This window comes from Camelina sativa, chromosome 14, assembly GCF_030686135.1.
Source record: "Camelina sativa cultivar CO46 ecotype springtype chromosome 14, ASM3068613v1".
NCBI classification, from domain to species: Eukaryota; Viridiplantae; Streptophyta; class Magnoliopsida; order Brassicales; family Brassicaceae; genus Camelina; species Camelina sativa.
In genome coordinates, this window is record NC_141893.1 from 3,490,368 (window position 1) to 3,517,193 (window position 26,826).

General features: G+C 32.6%; 4 protein-coding genes, 1 long non-coding RNA gene and 1 other non-coding gene across 12 annotated transcripts; 3 read left to right on the top strand and 3 right to left on the bottom strand.

Annotated features, from left to right (window-relative positions):
• Positions 1 to 138: 138 nt before the first annotated feature.
• TRNAA-UGC (transfer RNA alanine (anticodon UGC)) lies at positions 139 to 211 on the bottom strand. Its single transcript has one exon. It is a non-coding gene; the product is annotated as a tRNA-Ala (tRNA).
• Positions 212 to 683: 472 nt separating this feature from the next.
• On the bottom strand, positions 684 to 1,559 carry LOC104739481 (putative histone H2AXa). The gene is made up of 2 exons (XM_010459854.3): positions 1,207 to 1,559; positions 684 to 1,108 (listed from the first exon to the last, which is right to left on the bottom strand). Exons 1-2 carry the CDS (start codon positions 1,414 to 1,416, stop codon positions 887 to 889), a joined length of 432 nt encoding a protein of 143 aa, XP_010458156.1. The 5' UTR covers positions 1,417 to 1,559; the 3' UTR covers positions 684 to 886.
• A 916-nt stretch (positions 1,560 to 2,475) lies between these two features.
• LOC104739482 (sugar transporter ERD6-like 1) lies at positions 2,476 to 6,557 on the top strand. Of its 2 annotated transcripts, XM_010459855.3 has the most exons (18): positions 2,476 to 2,730; positions 3,007 to 3,069; positions 3,402 to 3,491; positions 3,633 to 3,692; positions 3,771 to 3,836; positions 4,059 to 4,124; positions 4,216 to 4,291; positions 4,400 to 4,464; positions 4,564 to 4,656; positions 4,752 to 4,832; positions 5,036 to 5,120; positions 5,226 to 5,269; positions 5,352 to 5,414; positions 5,508 to 5,567; positions 5,664 to 5,717; positions 5,826 to 5,885; positions 5,977 to 6,091; positions 6,246 to 6,557. In XM_010459855.3, the coding sequence occupies exons 1-18, from the start codon at positions 2,599 to 2,601 to the stop codon at positions 6,365 to 6,367; spliced, it is 1,395 nt and encodes a 464-aa protein (XP_010458157.2). In that variant the 5' UTR covers positions 2,476 to 2,598; the 3' UTR covers positions 6,368 to 6,557. The 2 variants fall into 2 exon arrangements, with proteins under 2 accessions (XP_010458157.2, XP_010458159.2); XM_010459857.3 differs by lacking the exon at positions 3,771 to 3,836 and having other exon boundaries at positions 2,488 to 2,730.
• Positions 6,558 to 9,329: 2,772 nt separating this feature from the next.
• Positions 9,330 to 14,499, top strand: LOC104739483 (E4 SUMO-protein ligase PIAL1). Of its 6 annotated transcripts, none has more exons than XR_015580243.1 (17): positions 9,330 to 9,458; positions 9,645 to 9,707; positions 9,838 to 9,910; positions 10,019 to 10,087; positions 10,206 to 10,271; positions 10,354 to 10,436; positions 10,619 to 10,670; positions 10,753 to 10,824; positions 11,112 to 11,179; positions 11,269 to 11,317; positions 11,402 to 11,486; positions 11,575 to 11,672; positions 11,842 to 11,893; positions 11,992 to 12,043; positions 12,198 to 12,314; positions 12,396 to 12,995; positions 13,329 to 14,499. XR_015580243.1 is itself a non-coding variant. In XM_019236031.2 (17 exons), exons 1-17 carry the CDS (start codon positions 9,436 to 9,438, stop codon positions 14,148 to 14,150), a joined length of 2,448 nt encoding a protein of 815 aa, XP_019091576.2. In that variant the 5' UTR covers positions 9,330 to 9,435; the 3' UTR covers positions 14,151 to 14,499. The 6 variants fall into 6 exon arrangements, 5 of the variants coding, with proteins under 5 accessions (XP_019091576.2, XP_019091575.2, XP_087341091.1 ...); XM_019236031.2 differs by having other exon boundaries at positions 11,571 to 11,672; XM_087484966.1 differs by having other exon boundaries at positions 9,343 to 9,458; positions 10,354 to 10,533; positions 11,571 to 11,672.
• Positions 14,500 to 20,351: 5,852 nt separating this feature from the next.
• LOC109128887 (uncharacterized) lies at positions 20,352 to 21,215 on the bottom strand. The gene is made up of 2 exons (XR_002035168.2): positions 21,106 to 21,215; positions 20,352 to 20,730 (listed from the first exon to the last, which is right to left on the bottom strand). It is a non-coding gene; the product is annotated as an uncharacterized LOC109128887 (long non-coding RNA).
• A 1,585-nt stretch (positions 21,216 to 22,800) lies between these two features.
• On the top strand, positions 22,801 to 26,469 carry LOC104743188 (sugar transporter ESL1). Its single transcript, XM_087484312.1, has 17 exons — positions 22,801 to 23,361; positions 23,527 to 23,589; positions 23,677 to 23,766; positions 23,862 to 23,987; positions 24,102 to 24,167; positions 24,267 to 24,342; positions 24,428 to 24,492; positions 24,576 to 24,668; positions 24,765 to 24,845; positions 24,943 to 25,027; positions 25,123 to 25,166; positions 25,257 to 25,319; positions 25,414 to 25,473; positions 25,586 to 25,639; positions 25,736 to 25,795; positions 25,897 to 26,011; positions 26,100 to 26,469. Exons 1-17 carry the CDS (start codon positions 23,221 to 23,223, stop codon positions 26,222 to 26,224), a joined length of 1,407 nt encoding a protein of 468 aa, XP_087340438.1. The 5' UTR covers positions 22,801 to 23,220; the 3' UTR covers positions 26,225 to 26,469.
• Positions 26,470 to 26,826: the final 357 nt, after the last annotated feature.

The window sequence follows — 26,826 nt, forward strand, 5'->3', positions numbered from 1 at the left end:
AATAAAAATGCGTAGATACGATGACAATATGAAATCGTAAATTCGTGCCGTCTTTCAAAATATAGACGTTGCTTATTACCATAAACCAGTTTTTGAAAAAAAAAAAAAAAAAAAAATTAGATAAAGAAAACAACAAATTGGAGATGCGGGGGATCGAACCCCGTGCCTCTCGCATGCAAAGCGAGCGCTCTACCATTTGAGCTACATCCCCATTGGTAATGCAAATAGGTAATGACGATAATAATCTCCATAGTGGTAATGACGATAATAATCTCCATAGTTTGAAGAAGTAACATTTGAAATTAGGTATTAACTTGAATTTGCTTTTTGACCCAAAAGAAAAAAAAACTTGAATTTGCTTTAACAGTATAACATGTTAATGGTCGAATGTAAAATAGTCGAATTTTTTAGATCTGAAGTCAAAGGTGATCAAAATCCAAATGGATGTCACTGCATAACTCAGTTTGCACTGCAAATTTTCTGGCATTAAACAGAGACGCGAACCAAGACAGGTCTATTATGAGATTTGGGGTCTGCAATCTCAGTTAAAAAGTCAATTCGATCATTCTAATGGGTTTTACTTGAGTGGGTGAATTAGTAAAATGAGAGTCTAATGAAACTGAATACGTTCCTCGAACATATAAAAACATGTATGCCTTTTTTGTATTCAGACTTTGCAAATGTTTCTGCGAAGATATATTGCTTTTTACTTCAGTCCCATTGATCCATCCATCATGATCCGAATACACATTCAGTAATTAAACATATATCTCCAAAAGCCTTAATACTTAAAAAAAAGCATTTAAACCAAATCTATTTTACACGTTCAAAGCAAACAACAGAAACTGAACTAAGAAAGGTACAAAAGAAGAAGGAAGAGAGAAACTCAGAACTCCTGAGAAGCAGATCCAATATCTCCTTTGTTCTTACCAACCTTTGAAGGCAAAAGGTTCTGATGAATATTAGGCAAAACTCCACCATTCGCAATCGTCACACTTCCCAATAGCTTACTAAGCTCCTCATCGTTTCTCACCGCAAGCTGTATGTGTCTTGGTACAATTCGCGTCTTCTTGTTATCCCTCGCTGCGTTTCCAGCGAGCTCCAACACCTACCCCAATCACCAAAATCTCAATCGAATCAGTACAACCGATTCAGATGTGAAACCACCAGATTCGGAATCGAAAGATAGGGATTTAATTAAAATACCTCAGCGGCGAGGTATTCGAGAACGGCGGAGAGATAGACCGGAGCACCGGCACCGACACGCTCGGCGTATTTACCGGCTTTAAGGAATCTGGCGATTCTTCCGACGGGGAATTGAAGACCGGCTTTAGATGAACGGGAGACGGATTTGGTTGCTTTGGGCTTACCTCTCCCACCTTTGGTTGTTCCGCTTCCTGCGCCTGTTGTACTCATCTTCTTCGAACTAAACAACGATTTTAGATTTGAAGAGATTTTGCAGATATCGAAGTGTACAGTGTGATTGGAAGAAATTGAGTGGGCTTTTAGGGCTTTGTTCTTCTTCTTTATTTATAGGCGTCAATGATTAACTCTCATTGGTTGATCAGGTAATCACGCGGATCGCCAGCGTGGCACATCGTAGCCTTTTAAACTGTGTGGGTTTTTGGTCCGTACATCTGTTTATATGTAAAAGTGAATTTTTTATGCAAACCCCTCAACTATTGACATCTTTCCCATTTTACTACCTCAATAAATTATTCTATACATTTTAGTCCACTAATCTGTGGATACTAGAGTTTAGGTAAAAAAAATACACGAGTAAGTAGTAACCAACCATTATGCTCATTTGTATTTTACACAAACCCATTAGAGGTTTAATAAGCTGTTTAGAGGCTGTTAGTGAGAAATTAGTGGGTTAATCTCGGTTAATTAAGTTTGTATATAAAGATAATAAGAAACCTCGCTTGTGAATTTTTAAGCTTAATGAATTTTACCTTCATTAACCGATGCACGTGCTTTTGTGCATTGTAACTGGCCGATACTCTCCCCGACTGTACATTGCCTATGCAGCTATGCACCGATCCATTGGTAAGAATCTTATTCCTTCTGTTGACAGATCAAGTATATCTTAACTATGAATAGTACAGGTGAGCAGACCTTTCTCTGCAATCGTGTCTGCATTGGGTGCCTGTTGTTGATTTCAAAGCAATGGTGTCTTAGCTTGCACATCGGATCAACTGACAAGTCTGCTCTTCTTCATGTTTCATCTTACCTCGAGCTCTGTTTTTATTACATATTCCGTGAAGATCAAAGTGTCTCGTCTGCTTCTCCATTTCTAGAGGACATGTTATGATGACCTTTGAATACTACATGATGAAACCTCTAATAGTAGCTACTATTTTATCTTATATAATATGATGATATAAACTCTATTAAATATATATATATATATAGCCGACCACCAAAGGAAAAAAACTAGTAGTATAAAATAGTAGTAGTTGAATCAAAATATCTCCGGACGAATACATTATGCTAACAGTTGTTCACATGGAAATGACCAATGATGAGCCATTACCAAATTAAAGTTCGAAGACCATTAAAGTACTGAGTAAAAGAAAAAAATAACAGGAGAAGGAGATGGAATCTGGGAGTCTCAAAAGCCCTCTGGTGAATAAAGAAGAAGAAGCAAGAACCTCTTCTTCCATCACTTCTGGTCTTCTTCTCAGTACCTCTGTCGCTGTCACTGGATCCTTCGTTTATGGCTGCGCTGTGAGTTTTCTTCCTTTTTTTACTTTCATTTCCAGTTTATATTCATATTATGTGTTCCTCATGGACATGTATCTCTCAATTAACATATCTCAAGATCGGATATTAGTTTTCTGATCCCACTCTGCTTTTTATTTTTGGTAAATTGTGCAACTTAAATTTTCTTCGTCTCCTACTCCATTTGCTAATTGGAATATATACTTATGTGATTAACTTTAAAGTATACATATTTGTAATTGTGGCCTAATATTGTGAAAATAATCATGTCATAACTGGAAGATGTCATATTCGTCCCCTGCTCAATCCGAAATCATGGAAGAACTGGGACTTTCCGTTACAGATGTAAGTCCATGGTGTGTGTGTGCTCACTATCAACTTTTCTATTTTTATTTACTTTTTACGTTAGTAATCTCATAGAGTAAAAAAATGAAAATCGTGGAGGTATTTGTTTTAATATAATAAAAATTGACGTTCAATGGGAATTAAATAACCAAAAAAAAAAGGGTTCTCTTGTAAATAATCCGGAATAGCAAACCAAGATTTGAATAGCATACCGAAATAAGTCCAACTTAATTGTTTTTGTAGTATTTTTTTTATTTGTTACATGCCTTTTTTTTTTTTCAAGTACGTAGTTTTTATTAATTGGATTGTATGGTCAAATCTGTTTTGGTCAGTATTCATTTTTCACTTCGATAATGACATTCGGTGGAATGATTACGGCCGCGTTTAGCGGGAAAATCGCTGCACTTATTGGTCGTCGACAGGTATTTATTTAATTTTTGTTTCGTATTTAATAATGTTGTATCAACTCCTTTTGTTTTTACATGTATGTAGTTCTTTTTTTTTGGAATCTTCCAATGTGACGTAATATGCACGTTTAATTTGTTCATCTCTTTTGATCTCAGACGATGTGGATCTCGGATGTTTTCTGCCTCTTTGGTTGGCTCGCTATAGCGTTTGCACAGGTTTGTTTAATTATGGTCAAACATTTATGTTTTCAGAAGTTTTTATTTAGTTTTGATTTGTTGCGTGATTATTTCAAGGATAAAATGCTGCTAAATATTGGACGCAGCTTCTTGGGATTTGGTGTTGGTCTCATTAGTTATGTGGTAATTGAGAATTTAAAATTTTGATGAATTATTATTGGTTAATAATTATAAAAAATATGTTACTAAAAAAAATTATAACTAAACATTAATTATTTTCTTAATTTTTGTAAAAATCTTAGAAAATCATATTTTGTAATACAGAGGGAGTAATTTTTAGTTATTTCATAGTATAAGAGTGTTGGTTGGTCAATGTCGTTTTGTTCACCATTTTGTTGGATACAGGTGCCTGTGTATATAGCAGAAATTACACCCCAAAAAATTCGCGGAGGATTCTCTTTTTCTAATCAAGTAAGGAAAAAAAAACATATTATCTGATAGTTGATAGTTTCAAAATCTCGATATTTAACTATAACTATTTATCTTTGGTTTGAATTTGTAGTTGCTACAAAGTTTTGGGATTTCACTCATGTTCCTCATCGGGAACTTTTTCCATTGGCGAACATTAGCTCTTTTAAGTAACTAACTTTTTTCTCAAAATGAACTATATCTCAAAATCAAAATAATGATTATACTTAAATCACATTACTAAACTTATTTATGTTTTTTTTTTACTCTATGACTAGGTGCAATCCCATGTGGTATCCAAATGATATGCTTAGTTTTTATTCCTGAATCACCTAGATGGCTGGTAATCTCAAACACTTACCGTTGCCTTTTCTTTTAATTTCAATGTATTTTATAGGGAATACGTACTACTAAATATAAGTACGGTTAATGTTCATCTTAGGCGATGTATGGTCGAGATCGAGAGCTTGAAGTTACTTTGAAGAGACTAAGGGGAGAAAATAGTGATCTTCTTGAAGAAGCAGCTGAAATCAGAGTAATGATTTGTTTTTTTTCGTATGCCTTGCTACATATACATGCATATTTTGGTTAAGTTCTTATGTTCTTTTGTTCAATTTCTATGTGAAACAGGAAACAGTGGAAACCTCTAGAAGAGAATCTCAAAGTGGAGTAAAAGATTTGTTCAAAATGAAAAACGCACATCCGTTGATCGTAAGTCTCATCTAATACCAATCATCTATTTATGCATATAATAAGCTAGAAGAGACCGTGCTCTTACCTAATTTTGTGACCTATTGATGAAAATCTCCTGAAGAAAATTGTGTACTATATATTTAGCTTGTTTGATGAAAAAAAAATATGAAAAGTAATTAACTTATTTGTTTGGGTTTATTGACTTCGTTGAAAATGGTTAGATTGGATTGGGACTAATGCTTTCGCAACAATTTTGCGGGAGTTCCGCGATAAGCGCTTATGCAGCTCGTATTTTTGTCACAGCCGGTAAACCATAATTAACTTTTCAAGGGCAGGTCACACTTGATTTATCAATAGTAATACCATCTCATGTTTTTGTTTCTAAATTTTATTGTCTTGCGTTATTATTAGGTTTTCCAAGCAACATAGGAACATCCATCCTTGCTGTTATTTTGGTAAAAACAAAACTTTATTTATTTAATCATCATGTATTTATATATGTATACAATTAAAATACATTTATTTATTTATTTGTAGGTACCGCAATCTTTAATTGTCATGTTCGCCGTCGACCGATGTGGACGCCGACCACTTCTGATTGTAATCATTCCATTATCTTCGATATAGTATTCATTTTCATAATTGGATAAAAATTATAGTTTGGGAGTTTGAATTTTTGTTATGTTTTTGTAGAGCTCATCTATCGGTCTGTGCATATCTTCATTTTTCATTGGTCTTTCTTACTATCTTCAGGTTGAGTCTTCTTTACCATTTTGATCGCTCTAACTTCAATGGTCTTTTAGTTTTTATACACTAAAAATATAAATATTATGTTTTCACTACACGCAGAAGCACGGTGATTTTCAGGAGTTTTGTTCCCCTATGTTAATGGTCGGTTTAGTGGTACGTAAAATGCCAATGGGCCAACCGGTTTACATTTATTGATCTGGTTAAATTCATAGACTGTACTTGGTTAAACAGCAAAGTCTGATTAATATATGTATGTACCAGGGTTATGTCTTATCCTTTGGCATTGGTCTAGGTGGACTACCATGGGTAATCATGTCTGAGGTATTTGTTTACTTTTCTTTTAAAGTACAAACAGTTAATTTACTTTATTTTGGAATTTAAAATTTCTTAATGTATTCGTTTAATATGAAAGGTATTTCCGGTGAATGTCAAAGTCACGGCTGGTAGCCTCGTAACAGTCTCTAACTGGTTTTTCAGTTGGATTGTCATTTTTAGTTTCAATTTCATGATGCAATGGAGTGCTTTCGGTAAAATTCTATCCCATCAATTTGACATTTTTTTATTTTTTTTTTAAACATTACAAACTTAACTTAACAAAAGATTGCTTTAATTATTATAATATATGTGTCAATCTTTAAATTGATAATTATATGGAGATATTTTGGTTTATTGGTGTTTCAGGAACATATTACATATTTTCTGGAGTTTCTCTAGTATCAGCCATATTTGTATGGACTATAGTACCTGAAACTAAAGGCAGAACACTCGAAGACATTCAAACATCATTAGGCCAACATTCATAAATCGAAGCGGAATGCATTGTCTGCATTTCAGATATATATCCTCACTGATCAAAATTTGATTTTTGTTTTTTTTGGTAATCTTACAATATATATTCTTATCATTAAATTACCAGTTTGAGTGTAGATATATCGTTATTATTTTGGCCTAATTTTGTGCATTATTATATAAACTAAATCGAAGATTATGGAAGAAGTGGGACTATACGTGGCAGATCATGTAATATCCACATGTATTCTTCAATCCAATTACACCACTTACTAGGTTTTAACCCGCGATACATCGCGGAACTATATTTTTAAAAGTAAAATAAAAATATAATTTTTAATAGATTAATTATAATTCTAACTAATATTTTGTAAATTTTAAATATATATCCCTTATATCTATATATTATTTAGGTTTACCGGTTTAAAAATTTAGGTTTACCGGTTTAAATTGTTAAACTCAGAATATAACATGTGGTATACCGTAGTACTGTTTGTTTATTACATAATCGTAATTTAATAAACTTAATTAGATATGCCTAATATTCAAATGTCGATGGTCTTAACAAAATAACTAGATTTTAACCCGCGGTACACCGCGTGCATATAGTTTTATTATTATTTGTATTTTATATTCTATTTGTTTGTTAAATATTGGATCTTTTATAAATAGAGAAATAATCTAATTTTCCGGTCGCTTGTGCGACTAAATGTTTATATTAATTTTTTAACCTGTAATATATGACCATTTTTATTATATTTAGTTTGTTTTGTTTAGTGTTTGAGATTCTATTTCGATTTTTAATTATTATAACAAAAAATAAGGGATCTAAATACATAATAAGTCATTTATATGATGTGATTAAGTCACATTTTTCCTAATGAATTAATTATTTTACACAATCTTAGGTAAATAAATTGATTTTATATGTCAGATATTATAATATTTATAGTGTGGCAAATAATAAAATGAGGATTTAACCCGTGCTAGCACATATTTAACCCGTGCTAGCACAACATGTTCTATTTATAACCACATTATATAGTATTTTAAATTTTTTTAATTTTACATATTCATAATAATTTAAATTTTATTAAATTTATATATATATATATATATTAATTATAATATTTAAATAATTAGAAGTTCTTTTTACGTTAAAAATCAAAACTCACAGGTTTGGAAAATAAAATGGAAAATATATCATAGTTTATGTCTCTATATAATCTTGATTGCTGTTTTTTATTTTTGGTTGGAATGAAATGTAAAATATTTAGGAAACAAAATCTGAAATGATATTATTTTTGGAAAGTTTTTAGGGATTAAATTTGTAAATAAGTTTTTAAATACATATAACTTCAAGGGTAAAACACCAAATGTACTTCAAAAATATTAATATAGATTTAGGAAACAAAATCTGTCGTGATACTATTTATGGAAATTTTTGAGGGGTTAATGTTGAAAATAAAAATTTTAATAAGTAAAACTAAAAGGGCATAACGTAAAATGTACTTCAAAAATGTTAATATAGATGAACTGATGATTTACTAACAGTCAATGAAATAATTTTCAATTTATATTAATACCCAAACCCATCCCGCTAGATATCCAAATACAATTTTTCTTCTTTGCTTAAGTATAACATGAACGTTTTTCAAAATCCAAATAACGAAAAATGCAAAAAAAATATAGTATTGTTTACATATGATTCAGAAATAAGTTATGAAATATGATCATTTTTTTTTTTTTGCAGATAAAACGGACAAATACCCTTTAATTGGCTCGTTTGAGCTGATTTTTTTGTTGACAAAAAAACGGACAAATATGTATTGACGTAAATATTAATTTGGGATTTGCACATATATTTTTATTGTTAGCATTAAATATTGTAATGAATTAAGGAGATATTTTAGGAAATATTTAGGAATTTTACAAAACATATATTTAATGAGATATTGTAATTAGTTGTTGATTGATTAAAAATATATTTTAGGAATTTTTGTTATGCACAAAATCTTGGTTTTAAAATTTATTTTATAAATTAAAATTAAAAATATTTAATGTCAATAACATACATGTAAATAAGTGTGAATTTCATAATTTATTTGATAAATGTCTCCAAAAATGTATATATAGATATATAGGGAAAATTTCAAACCGGTTAAATAAACCAGACCAGTAACCTCGGTTTGAATGGTCTATGTCTATTTTAGTCAGTGTACTTTTTTTTTTTTCTTCACTTAAGGTAATGACATTAGGAGGAATGATTACGGGCGCATTTAGCGGATAAATCGTTGCACTCGTTGGTCGTTTGACAGGTCTAAATATTAAAAACTGTGATTAGTGAGCTCTTCTAAATCTTAAATTAGAGTGACACATCATCACACATACATAGGAAAATAAAGGAAGGTAAATGAACCGTCAACAGTGACTGGGTAATTAATGGTAGATTAACGTTCGGTTTCCAGAATTTATGACTATATATATAAAAGCTGACATATACATTAAGGCCATAAATGGTAATTAGTTTTTAGATGGTTTTTGGTTTTTAGATTTTAGATTTTGAATTTTGGTTTTTGATTTCTTAATTTTTAGTTTTTGTTATTGAATTTAAAATTAATAAATAAAAAATTAAAAATTCAAAAATTAAAAATGTTCTCGTTGAAAATAATTATTTTTTACAAAAACTACAAATTATGATTTTTAGTTTCTCTTTGAAATTGCAAGAAACCACCCAAAAACTAGTTTCTCTAAATTCAAAAAATCTATTTTTTGAAAATCTTGAATGATAAAAAAATAGATTTTCAAAGAATCAGAATCCAAAAACTATTTAAAATCTAGTAAACATTCAAGGCCTTAGGCCTAGAAAGAACTAGTAGGGTATTCAGTAGTAACTTTCAAAAGTATGAGGACCGCGCTGTAAAATTAAAAAAAACAACGAGGGAGTAAACTGCTAAGTATAAATTGGCATAAGCTACTACCACTACTCCCTCTAGCGGCCGTGTTGTGTCGGTTTAGAGAATCATTATAACACACGACCCCCGGAGACTTCTCGAAGAAGGTGAAGTATCTCCAAGATTCAATGGTGATTCCGGCGACTTCTGGGTATTTCCTTTTTTTGTTTTCTTTGTATATACTATTATTTTTCAATGTGAGTCTCTATCATTTGACTCTTTGATTTTTCTTGTTTAGTTTATGTATCGACCAAAGTAAAATAATTGTTAAATACTTACTAAATAAATGATTATGTTTATAAAAAAAACAATCTTGTTTCTAATTACTGTCTTTTAGGTTTGGGTTTCGTTCTGAACTCAGCACCAAGGAGTTTCAAGCTTTCTGCATCACTCTCGCTAAGTAATTATCTCATTTACTTAAAAACCCATCTTATGTTTTAAACCCTAAAATCTGCATTTCTGGGTTTCCCAGTTTCACTGAGATATTTTTTCCAATTTTTTTTTTTTTTTTGGCTTTTGGTGGAATGCAGTGAAATCGATGCAGCTGTTGGGAAAAATGAAGTTCCAGGGAATGTTCAAGACCTGGCTTTAGTCCTCAATTATGTATGTGCTTCTCTAAAAAGTTTTGATTTTTTTTCAAGGTGCTTCTTCCTTTTGGGGGTTTGTATGCTCATAGTAGTACTTTTGTTTCTGTTGTGTTATATGGTGTAGGTGTGCCATCGTATATGTGATGATCTTCAAACGAGGGCGGTGGTAATGACGCTGATGATCTCAGCTAAGGTAAAAAGAAAGAGATAAAGAGTTTGAATTTAGGAAACTTTGTGGCAGAATCTCATACAAGTTTGTTGATTTGGGTTAATGGTTACGTAGCTGAGGTGTATTTGTGTTTCTCTCACAGAGTGCTTGTCAGCTTGGATGGTTCCCACAGACAGAGACTCAACAACTGTTGGATATCATAGACTTGGTATGTTTCGTTCCAGCCGAAATTTCTGTTTCGAGAATAATCAGGATTCTGTTAGTAATGATGTGTTTTTCTTCTTGTTCAGATGTGGAATAGTTTCAGCAGTCCTGAAATTGTCACTCCTAATGTAGATAGTCCCGTCAGTCTAATTTCGGAGGTTATAGAGAAGTAGGCTTCTATTTTCTTATGATACTTTTAGCTTATGAGGATTGAGTATTTGACAGCTCCTCATGTGTGTTCATTCAGTTATTTCAAATCACTAAGGGTACCAGTCTGCTACTATAAAGAAAACTTGGTAACTAATATCAAAATGTTGGTTTCTTTTGAATCTACTTCTGTTCTGTCTATAGGTTCTATCCATGTGTGAAGCTGGGGCATATTGTTCTTTCTTGTGAGGCGAAGGTGACTTTATTTATTATTCAACTCCTAGCACTTTTTTTTTCTTTCTAATGTGTGCTTTAGTTAGCTTTGTTTCTCTTGGCAGCCAGAATCAAAGATATTGGTGAAGGATTTCCATATTTCAAAGAAGATGCCACATTCTCTTAAACAGAAAGTAGTATGTATTGTAATTTTGGTTATGAGTGCCTTTTTGTTACTGTGCTAGCCTTGGTACCAGATTTTGTGTCGCTTTTTGAATATGCTTTCATATAGTATTGTGCATATGTGGTTTCTCCTGCATATATGCAATTAGGTAAGAAGAATGAATGAATGTACTTTCAAAGGTTACTATTCAGCTTTGCTTGTCGTGGCACTTCAGCATTTTATAGTTTTAAATCTTTGTTTTATGTACTGCTAATTATGCTTAATAGTTAGGTTTATAACAGAATCTTGCTTGCTCTTCAGGGATTATTTGTTGTCCGGACTGAAGACATCAGCAAGTCTAATTGTATTGTACATCCACAAAAAGTCAGGTGTGGTTTGATTGCTTTCCTTTTTCTGCCGGATGTTTGTGAGCAGTTTTTGTATTTTAACCATATTGATTTACATATGAAAATTACAGCTTTTTGTTGAATGGAAAGGGCGTTGACAAGAGAGTTAACATCTCAATGGTTTGTGCATTTTGTTTATTTCTCGGATATGGTTTAGAAGTACTTACTATGATGCAAGTAATTGTCGTTGTCATTTCTTTTCAGGAGTCAGGGCCGCAGCTTCCGACGGATGTTACTGCCCTGGTCAACGCTGGGGCAAATCTTCTACAAGCAATAGGCTGTTTTGGAGGTTTTTGTTCAATGAAGATTCTTAATCACTTTAATTTTCTCTCCTTTTTTTCAGTAATAATGGATTGTTACACATTTTTTATAGGTAGTTACTTAATTGCTATTGCTTTTATCGATGTCATACCGCTGCCAGACAAACCGTTGCTTAAAGATTACGTTCATCCTGAAGTCATTGAATCAAATTCAGGTATATCCAAAAGTATTTAGTCACTAGGAGTAGAAAGTATCTGCTTAACGTTAATTGCATTTTCCACATATGAGTCATCAAATCATTTAGTTGTATCCATTCGTATAATTGTATTCCTAGAGCACTTATCCAGATCAACCATTGTTTGTCTTTTCCAAATTTTCTGTAGATTGTGACATAATTGAGGGGCCATCAAGGATATCTCTCAGTTGTCCTATCAGGTATCCGGAGATGTTTTTCCTCTGTAGCTTTATATCTTAAGAAGTTGCTTTCACAGTTACCTCAACCTATTAAGATTTAATTATCACCATTATAACAGCCGAACGCGTATCAAACTTCCTGTGAAGGGTCATGTCTGTAAACATCTTCAGGTGATGCATTTCTGTTAAGCACAAGTAATGATAGGATTGTTCTTGTTTTTCCATTGTTTAAATCATCGTGAGAATAATTATTTCATGAAAACGTAACATTCAAAGCTCTGGTTTACTCCTTATCTCTATTTTGATATGTTACTTTCTGCTGTAGTGTTTTGACTTTTGGAATTATGTCAACATGAATTTGAGACGACCATCATGGCGCTGCCCGCATTGCAATCAGTCTGTTTGCTATACTGACATCCGTGTAGATCAAAAACTTAAAAAGGTAGGCATCTTATTGTTGTTTCTTAGTGATAAATCTTTTTACATCCTACACCGAATAAACAATCTTGTTTAATATCCACAGATTCTAGAAGAGGTGGGAAGTAGCGCTGCTGATGTGGTTATCACTGCTGATGGATCATGGACGGTTGTAACAGAGAACGATGAGGACGTGGAACTAGTACCTGAAACCACTCATGACCATGGAGATCCAAATAGTTTCATCAACTTGGGGCCTACTGTTTTGCATCTTCCTAGAGATGAGAATGAAATGGAAACATCCAGTGGCACGCAAGTCCATGAACAGAATCTTTGTTTATCTGAGATTCAGGCTCCGTCATATAACGCACATGAGCCTACTACAGATTATACTATGCTTAACCACTCGTCTGCGTCAATCAACACACTGCCACAATTGCCAGAATCTTTGAATGCGTTTGATGGGCAACAATTCTTACCATCCTCATCTCCACAAGATAGATTAGCTACTAATGCGTCAAACTTTGACACATCAATGCCGGTTGCTCAGTCTTCTCAGTTTCAAGGCTCACATGTTATGCCCCTTGAAAATTGTGTAGGAAGAACCTCTGATTTGATGGAGAGATGGAACCTCATCCATGGACGTGGCATTAATCAGACTCAATTGCCATCCGCGCCTCTGTCGCAGCATCATTATGCAATGCAGGTTTGTTATTTATTACCCTACTGTTGTTCTTTGTTTGCTCTCGTAAAAATCTGGTGAAGCTACATTACAATGTAATTTTATCGACTTACACATGCCAACTAGTGCAATCCAACAACTTATAGCAGAAATTATGAGCAATTCAAAAGGATCGGTTATAACATGTTACAGTTTTCATCTGCGTTAGATTTGTTTTGGTCTAGGAGAGTTAGAACATGTACCTGATCTTAATCACCATTTGGGCCTGCAAGGATTCCGATCTCTAGTCTCTCCTATCCATGAATTCCTTGCTTGTTTAATTAACTCTGAAGATTTTTTGTTCTTATCTGTATGCAGAATTTGAGCCAGTCCCCTGCACAGCATAGACCAATTCCATCTTACATTGCACATCCTCAAACTTTACCTGTCAACTACGGAGGGAACGCTTACCAAAGATCGATGCCACCGATGCCACATTCCATTACATACATCCAATCATTACTTAACTACGGAGGGAACTCCCACAGAAGACCAATGCCATCTTCCATTACACATAGCCATACTTTACCTGTCAGCTACGGAGGGAACGTCCACCAAAGGTCGATGCCGTCTTCCATTACACATCTCCAAACTTTACCTGTCAACTACGGAGTGACCGCCGACCAAAGAACGATTCCATCTTCCATGTCACATATCCAAACTTTACCTGTCAACTACGGAGGGACCTCCGACCAAAGACCCATGCTAAGACCGATGCCATCTTCCGTTACAAATCTCCAAACTTTACCTGTCAACTACGGAAGGACCAACGACCAAAGACCCATGCTAAGACCCATGCCATCTTCCATTACACATCTCCAAACTTCATCTGTCAATTACGGAGGGACCAACGACCAAAGACATAATCCTGGTGGTGCAACGGGACAGTTATCATCACGAGAGTTCATAAATTTGCCTCCTGCTAGCACTGCAAATTGGCGCCAACCGAGCCGGATGCGAGGCAGCATAGAACCTGGTACGGAATATGACCATATGATCATTCGACCTACGCGGCCAGTTCAAGCACAAGCTCAAACGCTTCCTCCGCCTCGATCAACAGCTCATAATGTAACTAATGAGAGTCAAGCATTTAGCTATCCCGTTGGTACTAACGAAACACAAGCTGGGACAAATTCATAGCCGGTGGCCGAGGGTCTTGGGTTGTCAGGGTCGTTTTGGTCAATGCCTCCTGAGACATGGTGATATCTGATGACTTAGAGATTGTAACACGCGGTTCATAGCGATAGGATGCATCACTAACACAATCTGTCTGTAGTAACAGTAGATAAGCCCTTTTTTGTTTTTGTTTTTTTGGTACTAACCTCTTTAGGCTTCCGGTACATATATGGGGCTAGTTCTTGATGTAGCGTATTCTTTAGATTCACTTCCTGTGACACATTTAGGGTATGGTTTGACTACTTTGACCGATTGACTATCACAATATAGCAGGTCCAGATCAGTTTCTTCTGAACCGGGAAACTTTAGCCCACACAACCATGTTTCTACTTTACTAGTGGCTTTGGTTCTGTGATATGTGTTTGGTTTTCTGTTGAAGAATGAGAAACTTGTTGATAGGTTCGTTACTTGCCAACCCCTAATCTTGATACATGAAATGATATGTTTGTTATCCATTTAGTCTTTAGTCTTGGTTGCGGACATGATCTAGTTATAATAAGTTTTTAATGTTCTACAACTGCAGTGCGATATACTAGGGTGTCAAATCCATAGGAGAATACGAAATAGAATGATTCCTGTTGAGTACTCAATTAAGGTTTTGGCTCTGCGTTTACTAATCTGAACATAAATCAAAGCAATAGACAAGAAACATAGTAGTCTAAGTGATAAGAGTTTTTCACCTTTTCCAAAGAAAGCAAAAAAATCTCCTTTTGGGTGGTCAGAGTCCCTAGATCTCAACATACATGAGCTCTGGCCATTCCTATCCTATCATGTCCTCACATTTCTCGTTATTCCCTACTACATAATCATGAGCGCAAATAGACAAAATCCTTTTAAAACTAGTTGTCATTGGTTAATGTTGCTTGTTTATCGATCAATCTACTAGTTTACTCTTTAACTCAATATAAAGTGACGTGACAATAAAAAAAGTTCCCATGGATTCACTTGTCTTCCTCGTTTTAAGGTTACGTTTTATAATACTTCCGCACTCGATGTCATGAGTTTGAAAACCTTCACCGTTGTAGAATTCTTTTATTCACTAGGTTATAGTTAGTTATGCTTCATTGTCTACAATGCCATTTATCATTTTTCTGATATGTGTGGCAGTCGAACACATGTATTTCAAATTTATCAAATCTTGATTTATAATTTTGGTACCAATTAATAAATTCGATCAGTACCATTAACCATACTACCACCATAGTTGGAATTTACCACCCAAATTTAAAAGCCTAATCTAACTTAAATAAATGGATCGAAGTCGTGCATATTGGTAGGTACGCTGTTCATCATACTAAAAACGTGAACTATTGAAATAAAAATAATAAACTCATTCTATCTTCTAATATTATAAGTAAATAAAAATTAATTGAAGGAATATTCAGAATACGAAAGACGACAAAAGAACATGATATGAAATTATGAATGTAACGATCTTCTACTAGTCTGGCTCGCTTCAAGATGAAGACAAGCACTCACAATACTATTAGTTTTTTTTAACACAAATCTTTTTTAAACTTTTTTGAATCACAGATTTCATATACAAACGCTGCACTCTGTTGTAAACAAATATTTTTTCGAATAAATTTTACATTTTATTTAAAAAAAAAAAAAAATTATGAATGTATAATTTATCATGTAAGTTACTAATAATAATCCAACATGAAACAAACGCTAATGCAAGAATGTTGCCAACCTAGCTACAGTTCTTCATAGTAAAATACGAAACATCATAAAATATTCCTTCTGGACATGATATGAGTTTAATGCTCAGCAACTGGCATGGCTGTCCAATTTCATACTTGAGTGTCGATCAACACGAAATCAAATTAATTCCAATTAGGTAAGTTATTTTATGTATTGGTTTTGCGTTTTCTAATCTAAGCATAAATTAAGAGCAACTTCGTCTAAAGGCAAAGAGAAAGAAAGCTAGAATATGCCCATATTGGTGGTCCTAGTCCCCATCTTGACATTATTGAAGATACCATTCCTATCCTTTGTTATGTCCTCACAAGTTCATAATGAGTTTCAAACATTTTCGCCATTCCCTACTACAGGCATAATCATATACCTGCTGCATTCTGCAGTAGCAATTTTTTTTTTTAAATTGGTCGGTTTATCAATCAAGTCGCTCCATGTTGACCCTAATATTTGTAGAGCTAACCTAACCCCAAACTTTCTTTTGGCTTATGACCGGTTCTACCGCCAGTTATTCCTTTTTCGATTTCTTAAACGAAAAGTGATGTGGTGATAGTAACATAAACTTTTCTAAGCAAAAGTAACTAATTATAATAAATAAAACAATTAACAAAATCTAACTTCTCATGGATTGATCAGTCAGCAGCTTATATAACATTGAAAATAACGCTTTACTAATTACTACTGTCTTTCTTAACTAATTTTTTTGGACAAGTTACTCTTAACTCTTAATTTTTTCGGACTTAAAATCCAATGCAGGTTAAAAGTGAGATTCTCTCGGCACCTGGTTTTTCGTGCTTCGAAAACTTTCACAGTTAAAATTATCAGTATCATAGATAGTATTCATCAACCAAATTAAATATCCTAACCTAACTCAACTATAGATCGAAGTCGTGCTCTTGTAGGTAGGTACGCTAATCATCATACTAAAAACGTGAACTATTGAAATTATTAACAAGTAAACTCGTTAATTATTCTTTTCTAAAACATCAAAGCTCATTTATTATTCTATCTTATGACGGCGAGAGAACACGATATGAATGTGTAGACAACCTCGTGTCGTGGAATAAGTTATTGTATATCTACCGCATATTGGACATCTGAAGGCGAGAGAGAACGGATCCAATGTACCACGATGCTATTCCAATTAAACAAATGAGTAATCGACTCACTTTTATATCCTATAACAAATACTATTATATTTTCCATCTCAAGCTCCACTTGTTTAAACACTCTATGTCACTTCTGTAATATTCCCATGCTTGTAAGTTGTAAAGTTGTTTTCATATTTTACAAAATAAGTCACATATAAACAGACCAGGCCCGGGTCATCTAGACATGTGCTATGTGTGCCATAGCACCGGCTGGTTTGTTTGTGATTAATTGGTTTGTTTGTATAATTCACATATAAACAGAACTATTTCCCTTTTTATATAGTTCATTCTAATTAGGTAAGTTGTTTTCATATACATTTGTATATGAATAGATTTGAGATATAGTTCATTTCATATTTTACACCATAGTTGCACACTTCCAACAAAATCGTAGTTCAGATCAATTTAACTCATCATATTTGGAGAAAAGAAAAATCGTAATATTAAATAAAACACAGAAGATGTTTTCATTTTGGACATTATTAAACTCATCATCATCATATTAAAATTTAGGCTATCAATGGTATATTGATATGGTTCTATTAATTTATTCAAATATACCAGTTATATACATACACAGACACAAAGATGTTTTTTTTTCTTTGTTCTTTTTGGTATGATACAAATACAATCATGCTATTCATATACAAATGTTATTTATGTTTTCTAAACAGAATATTGAGTACCATTATGATAGATTTGGAGGAAACTTAGTGTATTTATATGTTTCTTTTAATTTATTTCTAGTTTCTGGTATTTTTAGTTTTTAAAAGTAAGTTTTTTTATCTAAAAACACTTTGACTATGAGAAAAATTTTACGATTAATTGATTTGTTTGTATAATTCAGATGACAAAAAAAAGGTAAGTTTTAGTTTTCTCGGGCTCGTTTGTTGTTGTTGGACCTTCAAGCCTTTCTTCACAAACCCTACTATATAAAAAAGGTAAGCGTTATAAAAGTTAAGCTGCCATTTGTCCCAAAAATCTCTTAAACCCTAAACAATGGATGCTCCGAATTTTCTACCAGTTGTATTTTGGGACGTAGAAAACTGTCCTGCGAATTGTATAATAAGTTTATTTCTAGTTTCTGGTTTTTTTTTTAGTTTTTAAAAGTCAGTTATTTATCTAAAAAAACTTTGACTATGAGAAATTTTTTATGCTTAATTGGTTTGTTTGTATATTTCAGATGACAAAAAAGGGTAAATTTTAGTTTTCTCGGGCTCGTTTGTTGGGCCTTCAAGCTTTTCTTCACAAACCCTAAATCTATCCACTATATAAAAAGAGTGAGATTACTCCAGATCGTATACCATTCTATGTGCAGAATTTGTTCTGATCCATGAGATTAAATAAAACACATAAGATGTTTACATTTTTGACATTATTTTCGATAGGGGTTATTGGTTCTATAATTTTAATGGATTTGGAAATCCAAACAAAAATAATTTGTTATTCAATCATTGATTTTAAAATACTTATTAAAATTATGTATTATTGGTTTTATGATTTACAAATACTTGTTAAAATCTCATGTTATTCATTTAATGATTTGTTTTTGGATTTTAAAATCCACATTATATATTAAATGAATTTGAAAGTATAAAATAGAAGGATTCAAATCCAATGATAAAACATATTATTTCAAAATTCATGTGTTTGATTTTTAGAATTTATAATTTCATATCGATTTAGAAATTACCTATCCAATAAGAATATTCTTTAAAACAACCACATTCACACAAAAAGGTATGGGCATGATCACATTGCATTTCATTAAAAAAAATGTTTGGTTTAGTTAGTACTATGGCATACACTGATACACCTAATAATACCAATATTGCTGGTATTATTATACTTAGTCCAAGGAAGTTTTGATTCTCTCACGATCCTTTGAGAATTTTGGGTTAAATCGGTTGGACTACTTTCGAGTTTAGTAGATTTCGGATTGTACCGGATCATACCGATATAACCAATTATTTTCAAGTAAATATATATTTCCTCCTGGATTTATCCTATCAAGTGTATGAGTGTATCTATCTCGAATCTCGATACAAACGAACAACCAAATCTCTTCCCATTCTCGAGACATTCTTGGCGCTATTCATTCCAACTTTGAACATCATAGAATAATTCATGCTTCAAAAAAAAAAAAAAAAAAACAGTTATTTATTTGTATGACAGGAATTTTTATTTATTTAAATTTAACTAGCAATTCTTCTTTTTAAAGTACCACTTTTCTTTTTTTAAAGGCTACCTTTGAAATTATATTTTATTCTTGGATTAACAATGTTCAAAATTTACAGACTGTTTTTGTTCTAGTAGTTGTTTTAACGAGTTAAAGAACCGTTTATTCTCCAAATACCATGAAATTTCTATCCAATGTTGGTTAAGATTTCCCAATTCCAAATCCACACTAATTTAAAAGTCATATTGTCAGCAGCTAAAAAAAAATCCAATTGCCAAAAATATGTCTTAATATATATGAAAATAGATCGAATCTAAAGAAAGACACTGGTACTAGTGTACGAACGAAGGCAACTCGTAGGAGGTAAAAATAGTCCAATTCACTCCGAAAAGAACAAAGAAATTTATAACAAAACTAATAATTGAATTATTCTTTTTGGTCACATTTCTTATTTTCTTGGCACCTCTTTAGTATTATTTATAATTCTTTTTGGTCACAGTTTATTATTGGAGTGCCAACTTTATTCGTTACATGGATCTAACGGACTAAAAACTTGCAGATCTTAAATGAGTCATTTAAAGGGAGATTAAACATTAAAGAATCCCAACCTTTTATGATAATTAATTAAAGATGTGACTAACTTTTTTGTCCCAACATCACCTTTTTCTCTTGTTTTTTAGTTTAACACCAAAGAGAAACAAAATACAAGTCAATTAATACATCTCTGAGCATGTGTTGATTTGATTATCAATCTGATTACAATTTCGAGTCTGTATTTAATTAGGAGCTTAATAAGAAGTTCAAAAATGCTAATCAAAAGTTTAAAGCTATGGTAAAAGTGAACTTTTATCTATTTTTTTAACCTTCTTTTTTTTTGTTTAATAATGAAGAGGGGCACTAGTAGTCATACGGAAACCAAGCAAGGTGGACTGGATGCGGTGACGGGAGATAACAAGAAAATGACCTTACTCACAAAGTTATAAAACTATTCAATAGTGTTAAAAGATGTTTTTTTTTTCTTTTTTTGTAGAAAGTGTATAGAAGAAAGTCATGATTAAGAGAGTTTTTCGTTTATTGACCCATTATTTAAGTATTCACTTGATATATATTCAAACGCATTGGTATGTACTATGATTTTAATAATTAAGATATGATGATATTTATTAAAATTACATGCATCTCTATCAATCTTTCAACCACATTCTTTGTCAAGCTATACATAAGAATACAGAGGCCAAAAAAGTGTTTCATGTTATTCACCACATCCACATGTAAGCGCCTCTCAAAAAGGTGTCTTACATGCGTTTCTTTTTTTTGACATCACCAAATCGTTACATGCATTTAAAAACGTTAGTGTTACGATCATGTGAAGCAAAGACACGAAGTTCGAGGATCAACGGATCCACCACATCACATGTAAGCGCCTCTCAAAATTAATAAGCTAATCGCTGCTGAATGCACTTTCCCGCCAACTAAACCTAGGGTCTGATGGTCATATCCAATCTTTGAACAACTAAAAAAACAAACAAAAGAAAAAAGATGAACACCGCCAGTTTCAGCGTCAGATGCAATACTGCACCCAATATACCAACCATTGTTATAACGTGCGTTCAACCTGTTACCACTACATGCGGCAACATGAAATCTTATAGTGACGAATAATAATGTTGCTTATTTATTGATTTTGGTGATATTCGTTGCTTTCTTCACGTTGTTGTTCTGTCTAGCCGGAGCCTCATGGATCATTTGTAATAAGGCTACAAAATTAAATGAACATATCGCTCTCTCTATTCTTTAGCCATTTGTAAATTGTGTTTATTATTTTATTTTGCTAACACCCAAAATGCATTTGATGTTCCTTTATTGAGATGTATAGGACAATAAGTACCTTTTTAGCCGGAGAAAATTCAAATGTTGTTGATGATTTCGACCATGAGAACCAAAAAGTCTGTCGGTATCAAATTAGATATTGAAAAAAGGTCATAATATATGAAGTGTGAACGTATAAGACATTTTTAAATTGAATATGTAGTAGTTGCTGGATTTGCTTACAACGAAATGTTGAGTTGATTTGGGTCATTACTCTAACGCAACAGCTAACGTGCACGGCTTTCTTTTTTTTTGTGTAAACATCAAACATCCACCAACGCTTATTTATTGCATGAAACTATAGCAAGTGTGACAACTCATGAGAATGAACTTGTGATCAATTGATTAGCCACATATGAGTATATGTGTAAGCTGATTATTCACGTAAGAAAATATTATATTTTACTCTTATCCAGAATATTCAAGTATCTCATACTATCTAAGTTTCAATATAAGGTTTTGACATTTTTGTACCAGAGTATATAAAAAAAAGTTAGATATTCAAAAATAAGTGGTACTTGCGATTCTGTTTTATATATATATATATATATATATATATATATATATATATATATATATAATATAATGTACATCAGACACTTTTGATGTTATATTTTCAAATTAAACAATACTAAAACTGAAAAAAAAAATATATGAATACATTTCTACATATCCATATTTCATATATTTATGGATATATAATTTATCCTGATCCATTATTTGTATAATTATAATATCTAGTGTGTTTTTTTTTTCTGTTTTAGATCACATTTTTTAATATTTAAAGACGACATGAATGAGATATATTAAGATGAATTTTAAGCCGATATTAATGTGTTAAGTATTCGTGTAATTTAAGTATTTAGGATCAATCATATATATGTGTCTATTAAATCAAACCTGAATAGAAGTTTGCGGAAAAAAGAAAGCTAATTAGAACAACATTTGGAATCAAATGAAATGACTAAACGAAAAAGGTCAATGAGAAAAAAGGAAAAGAGAAGAAAAGAAAAAGACAAATTATTTCTTCGGCTAACCTCACGGTCACGGATACTATATACAGCTAAGCTAATCCTGATTTACTAGATAAAATTTGGATAACGGTAGAAGTGACATACTGATGTAGCCCAAAAAAGAATAATTATGGTTTGTTTTATTATATACCCAACAAAACCAACAGACCAAAAGGCAAACCGAGACCTTTAGATGCAATCTAGTAGACCGGTTTATAAAAATTATAGATATTTGGCTCCATTCATTTATTCGAAATTTTTAGTATCTAATATTGTTCAATCAAAATTATTTAGATATGTATGTAATATTTCATATATCTCTTATCTAGTTGGCTCTACGGGTATTAAAATAGATAAAGATATCCTATATTATCTGATACAAATTAGATAAGAGTAGAGTATAACATTTCTCATGATTAGGTTTTTAACTTATCATATACTACAAGAATTAGTATCGAAAGTCAAACCCAAACAAGTTAAGTAGACCGGTTAACTCAATCAAAACGGATTCACAAGTTGTATCTATCTAGAAGACAATTACAAGTTTCACTCGAATACGGTTTTGATTCAGTGTAGGGACCACCACCTACCTTCAAAGTTACCAAAGTGGAATAAACAACTAAGCACCATTAAGCATCCACTAACCCCTATCAAAAAAAAAGAAACAGAAAAAAAAAAAGAATTTGATCAAAGATGATGTTGATGAATCACATACACTTTAACGAATATCATATGCCTTAGTCGGCCAACAAAATAAAGATATTAATAAAGTACAATTACGATAGAATTGTTATATGCAATTGAAAAAACAAATACGTATATATGTTTTTTTTTTTAAATTCGATTAAAAACCCCAAAAAAAAAACCAAGAGAAACGTGACACAAAAGAAAAGATGGGAAGCTGACCTCTGGCTTTCCTCATCCTCCTCCATTAATCAAGGAATATATATATATATATATATGAGCCTTTTTAACTCAGTCCTCTAATGGACACCCCCCAAGATAAAGCAAAAAAGCATATCTATATTTCAAACAAAAACACTTCTTCTCAAATACTCCAAACATTAAAAACCTTTTAACAAAACTATCTCTGTTTTATTTTTTCTTTGTAAAAGATAACGATGTCGGAGAATTCAAGAAACTTGGAAGCTGGTTTGTTACTTAGGAAGAACCAAAACGACATCAACGAGTGTCGTATCACTCTTGTTGTGCTCTTCAGCACTTTCGTTTCTGTTTGTGGTTCTTTCTGCTTCGGTTGTGCCGTGAGTCATCATCATCTTCATCAATTCTCAAATCTTTTTGTCTTTTTCTCTTTCTTGGATATGATCAAAACGACATACTTATATCCAAAAGTTATGTGAATTATTTATGTGTATGCTGAATCTGATATAAGAATATTTTGTTCTTTTTTCTTTGGTATTTTACAGGCAGGTTATTCATCAGTTGCTCAGACAGGGATCGAAAATGATTTAGGCCTCTCTGTTGCACAAGTAAGATGCAACCATTTTTATATGATTCTTCCTTCATTGATCTTGCCAACTTTGGTCTAAAACTGCTCTGTTTTTCTACTACTTCAGTACTCCATGTTTGGTTCTATCATGACTTTTGGAGGAATGATTGGTGCCATATTCAGCGGGAAGGTCGCAGATCTCATGGGTCGAAAAGGGGTAAATTTTCTATTTAAATAAAACACCCTAACTAAGTTTGATATTTACATATGTTTGAAGATCATGTACTCATGATGATTTTATCTCTTGAACAGACAATGTGGTTTGCTCAAGTTTTCTGCATTTTCGGCTGGCTTGCAGTAGCATTCGCGCCGAACTCCATGTGGCTTGATGTTGGAAGATTATCCACAGGGTTTGCAGTTGGTTTGTTAAGCTACGTGGTAATTATAAATCTTTTACTTTTTTTTTTTTTTTTTTTTCAGCTCTCTACGTATAGATTTTTCTTGTTTATTAGGTTTTTACTGACTCTATGTTAATAACTCGGTTGCATTCAGATACCTGTTTATATCGCAGAAATTACACCAAAACATGTTCGAGGAGCGTTTGTATTTGCTAATCAGGTATTTTAAATAATAACCAGTAAATAATTTTATTTAACCATAAAAAGATAATATAGTATACTAATATTCTTTAAATTTGTTAAATCGTCGTCGTTACAGCTGATGCAGAGTTGTGGGTTGTCTTTATACTACGTCATTGGAACTTTTATTCATTGGCGTAAATTGGCGTTAATCGGTAAGCTTTCATGGCCTTTTTCTTCTTTTTGATGTAATTTCTCAAGCCAGAGAGTGATTTGAAGTTTATTGATTTTTTGTCTCAGGTCTCATTCCATGTGTTTTTCAAGTTGTGACTTTGTTCTTCATTCCAGAGTCCCCTAGACTACTGGTATGTTTTACCCTTTTTAAAAAAAGTTTTGATATCGTTTATAGAAAAAGTGATGTTTCAATATGGTTTGTAATGGTTTATAGGGAAAATGGGGACGCGAAAAAAAATGTAAAGCTTCATTACAACTTCTCCGTGGAGAAGATGCAGATATTTCTGAAGAAGCCAACACTATCAGAGTACTGCAACTTTTCATACATCTCTCTGTTAACATTTTTTTTTGTGTTTGAAACAAAACGTAACTAATGAGTAATGACCAAATCATTGGAATTTAGGAAACAATGATTTTGTTTGATGAAGGACCAAAATCGCGGGTTATGGATTTGTTTCAGAGAAGATATGCTCCGTCTGTTGTTGTAAGTTTATTTTTAAAACGTCTTGACTCAAAAAAATGTTGATTGATCTCTTGTACCGTTACTTACTCTTTTTTTTTTGTTTTGACATTTTGTTCAGATTGGTGTGGGACTAATGCTTCTCCAACAATTTTCTGGAAGCTCAGGACTTATGTATTATGTCGGTAGCGTGTTTGACAAAGGAGGTAAACTAGAAAAAGAGAAAAACTCTGTTTCACATGTTGCGATAATGGACTGTCTTCATTTGGAGTAACAATTTTTTTTTAATTACTCATGGCAGGATTTTCAAGCAGTATTGGCTCAATGATTCTTGCAGTGATCATGGTATGTCTTTGCACATATACTTTGATTTTTTCGGTAAAAAAATCTTGCTAAGGAGTAGTACACTTACGCTCATGTGTTCTGTTTTTGTAGATACCAAAAGCTCTATTGGGTTTGATTTTGGTTGAGAAAATGGGACGGAGGCCGCTTTTATTGGTAAATATGTTTATCTCTTTTGGTCAAATATCAAACGTATCAAAGAAATTTAGTATCTCTTTTCTAACAGATGAATGATCTTTTATGATTACAGGCTTCTAATGGTGGAATGTGCTTTTTCAGCTTGCTCCTCAGTTTTACCTTCGGTTTTCGGGTAATTAACATAAAAAAATTTCTTATAATCAAAAGAGATTTTACAAACTTTGGTTACAGTTTCCGGAATTTATTCGTTATACTTATTTTTGCTATTTCTCGTTATTGGACAGTCATATGGCATACTTGATGAACTCACTCCGATTTTCACATGTATTGGTGTAGTGGTAAGTATGAAATTCATTTTTTTCAAAATAAATCAAGAATACTAAAAGCAATGCTCTTGTGTAAATTGGTCTGACTTCTTACATCATATATTATAGGGTTTCATCTCTGCATTTGCCGTAGGCATGGGAGGCTTACCATGGATCATCATGTCTGAGGTAAACCAACATATATTATCTTTAACTCCTCAAAAACCCACATGTATAACATTTTTTTAATTTTTTTTCATAACTAAAAAAGTTACATTTTGATATTACAGATATTCCCAATGAATGTTAAAGTTTCTGCTGGAACTCTGGTTACTTTGGCCAACTGGTCCTTTGGTTGGATTGTAGCTTTCGCCTACAACTTCATGCTCGAATGGAACGCTTCAGGTAACACATACAAATACTATATGGTCATTATAACTCTCGAATATTAAAAGATCCATTATCTGATTTTTGTAAGTATAATATATTTCAGGAACGTTCTTGATCTTCTTTGCTGTATGTGGTGCGGGTGTAGCCTTTATTTACGCTATGGTACCCGAAACTAAAGGAAGAACATTGGAAGATATACAAGCTTCTCTCACAGATTTTCTACAATGAGATTGAGTTTCACCCTGTTCATAATTATTATTCTTTTTTTTTTTTTTGGATTACAACTGGATGGAGGTTTATAGTTTATTTTTGTTGTAATTGTTACCTCATTTGAAGCAATAGAGAAAAGAGATCCCTTTAACATAAGGTTTAGATATCGCTCTTTCTCTCTCTGTTCAGTTTCTAAAAGTTACTCCCACTTAATGTATAGTCATTTTTACACAAGAGAAATTATAAAATTTGTTTTTAAGTTACTCTTTCTTTTTGCTTTCACTGTAATTTTCACCTTTCATCACTTCTTATGACAAAAGAAAACAAAGAGTTTCACTTCTACTAGACTACTAGTACAGTACTAGGAAACCTGTCCACCCACGGTTTCTATTTCTGGAAAATTCTTTTGGATTCATTTGTTTTGTATGTGTTCCATACTTCCATATTCCTGGCCACATTCATATACTATAGTTGAGTTGATCTGTGAGATATTTCCTTTTAAAATAAGAATTCGTGCTTAGTTTGATTTTCTCGACAGATTGCGAGGATAAATACAGAGTAAACACTATACCGGATAGTGACACGGCAACAATATTAGCATATACTTGTACTAGGTCAAT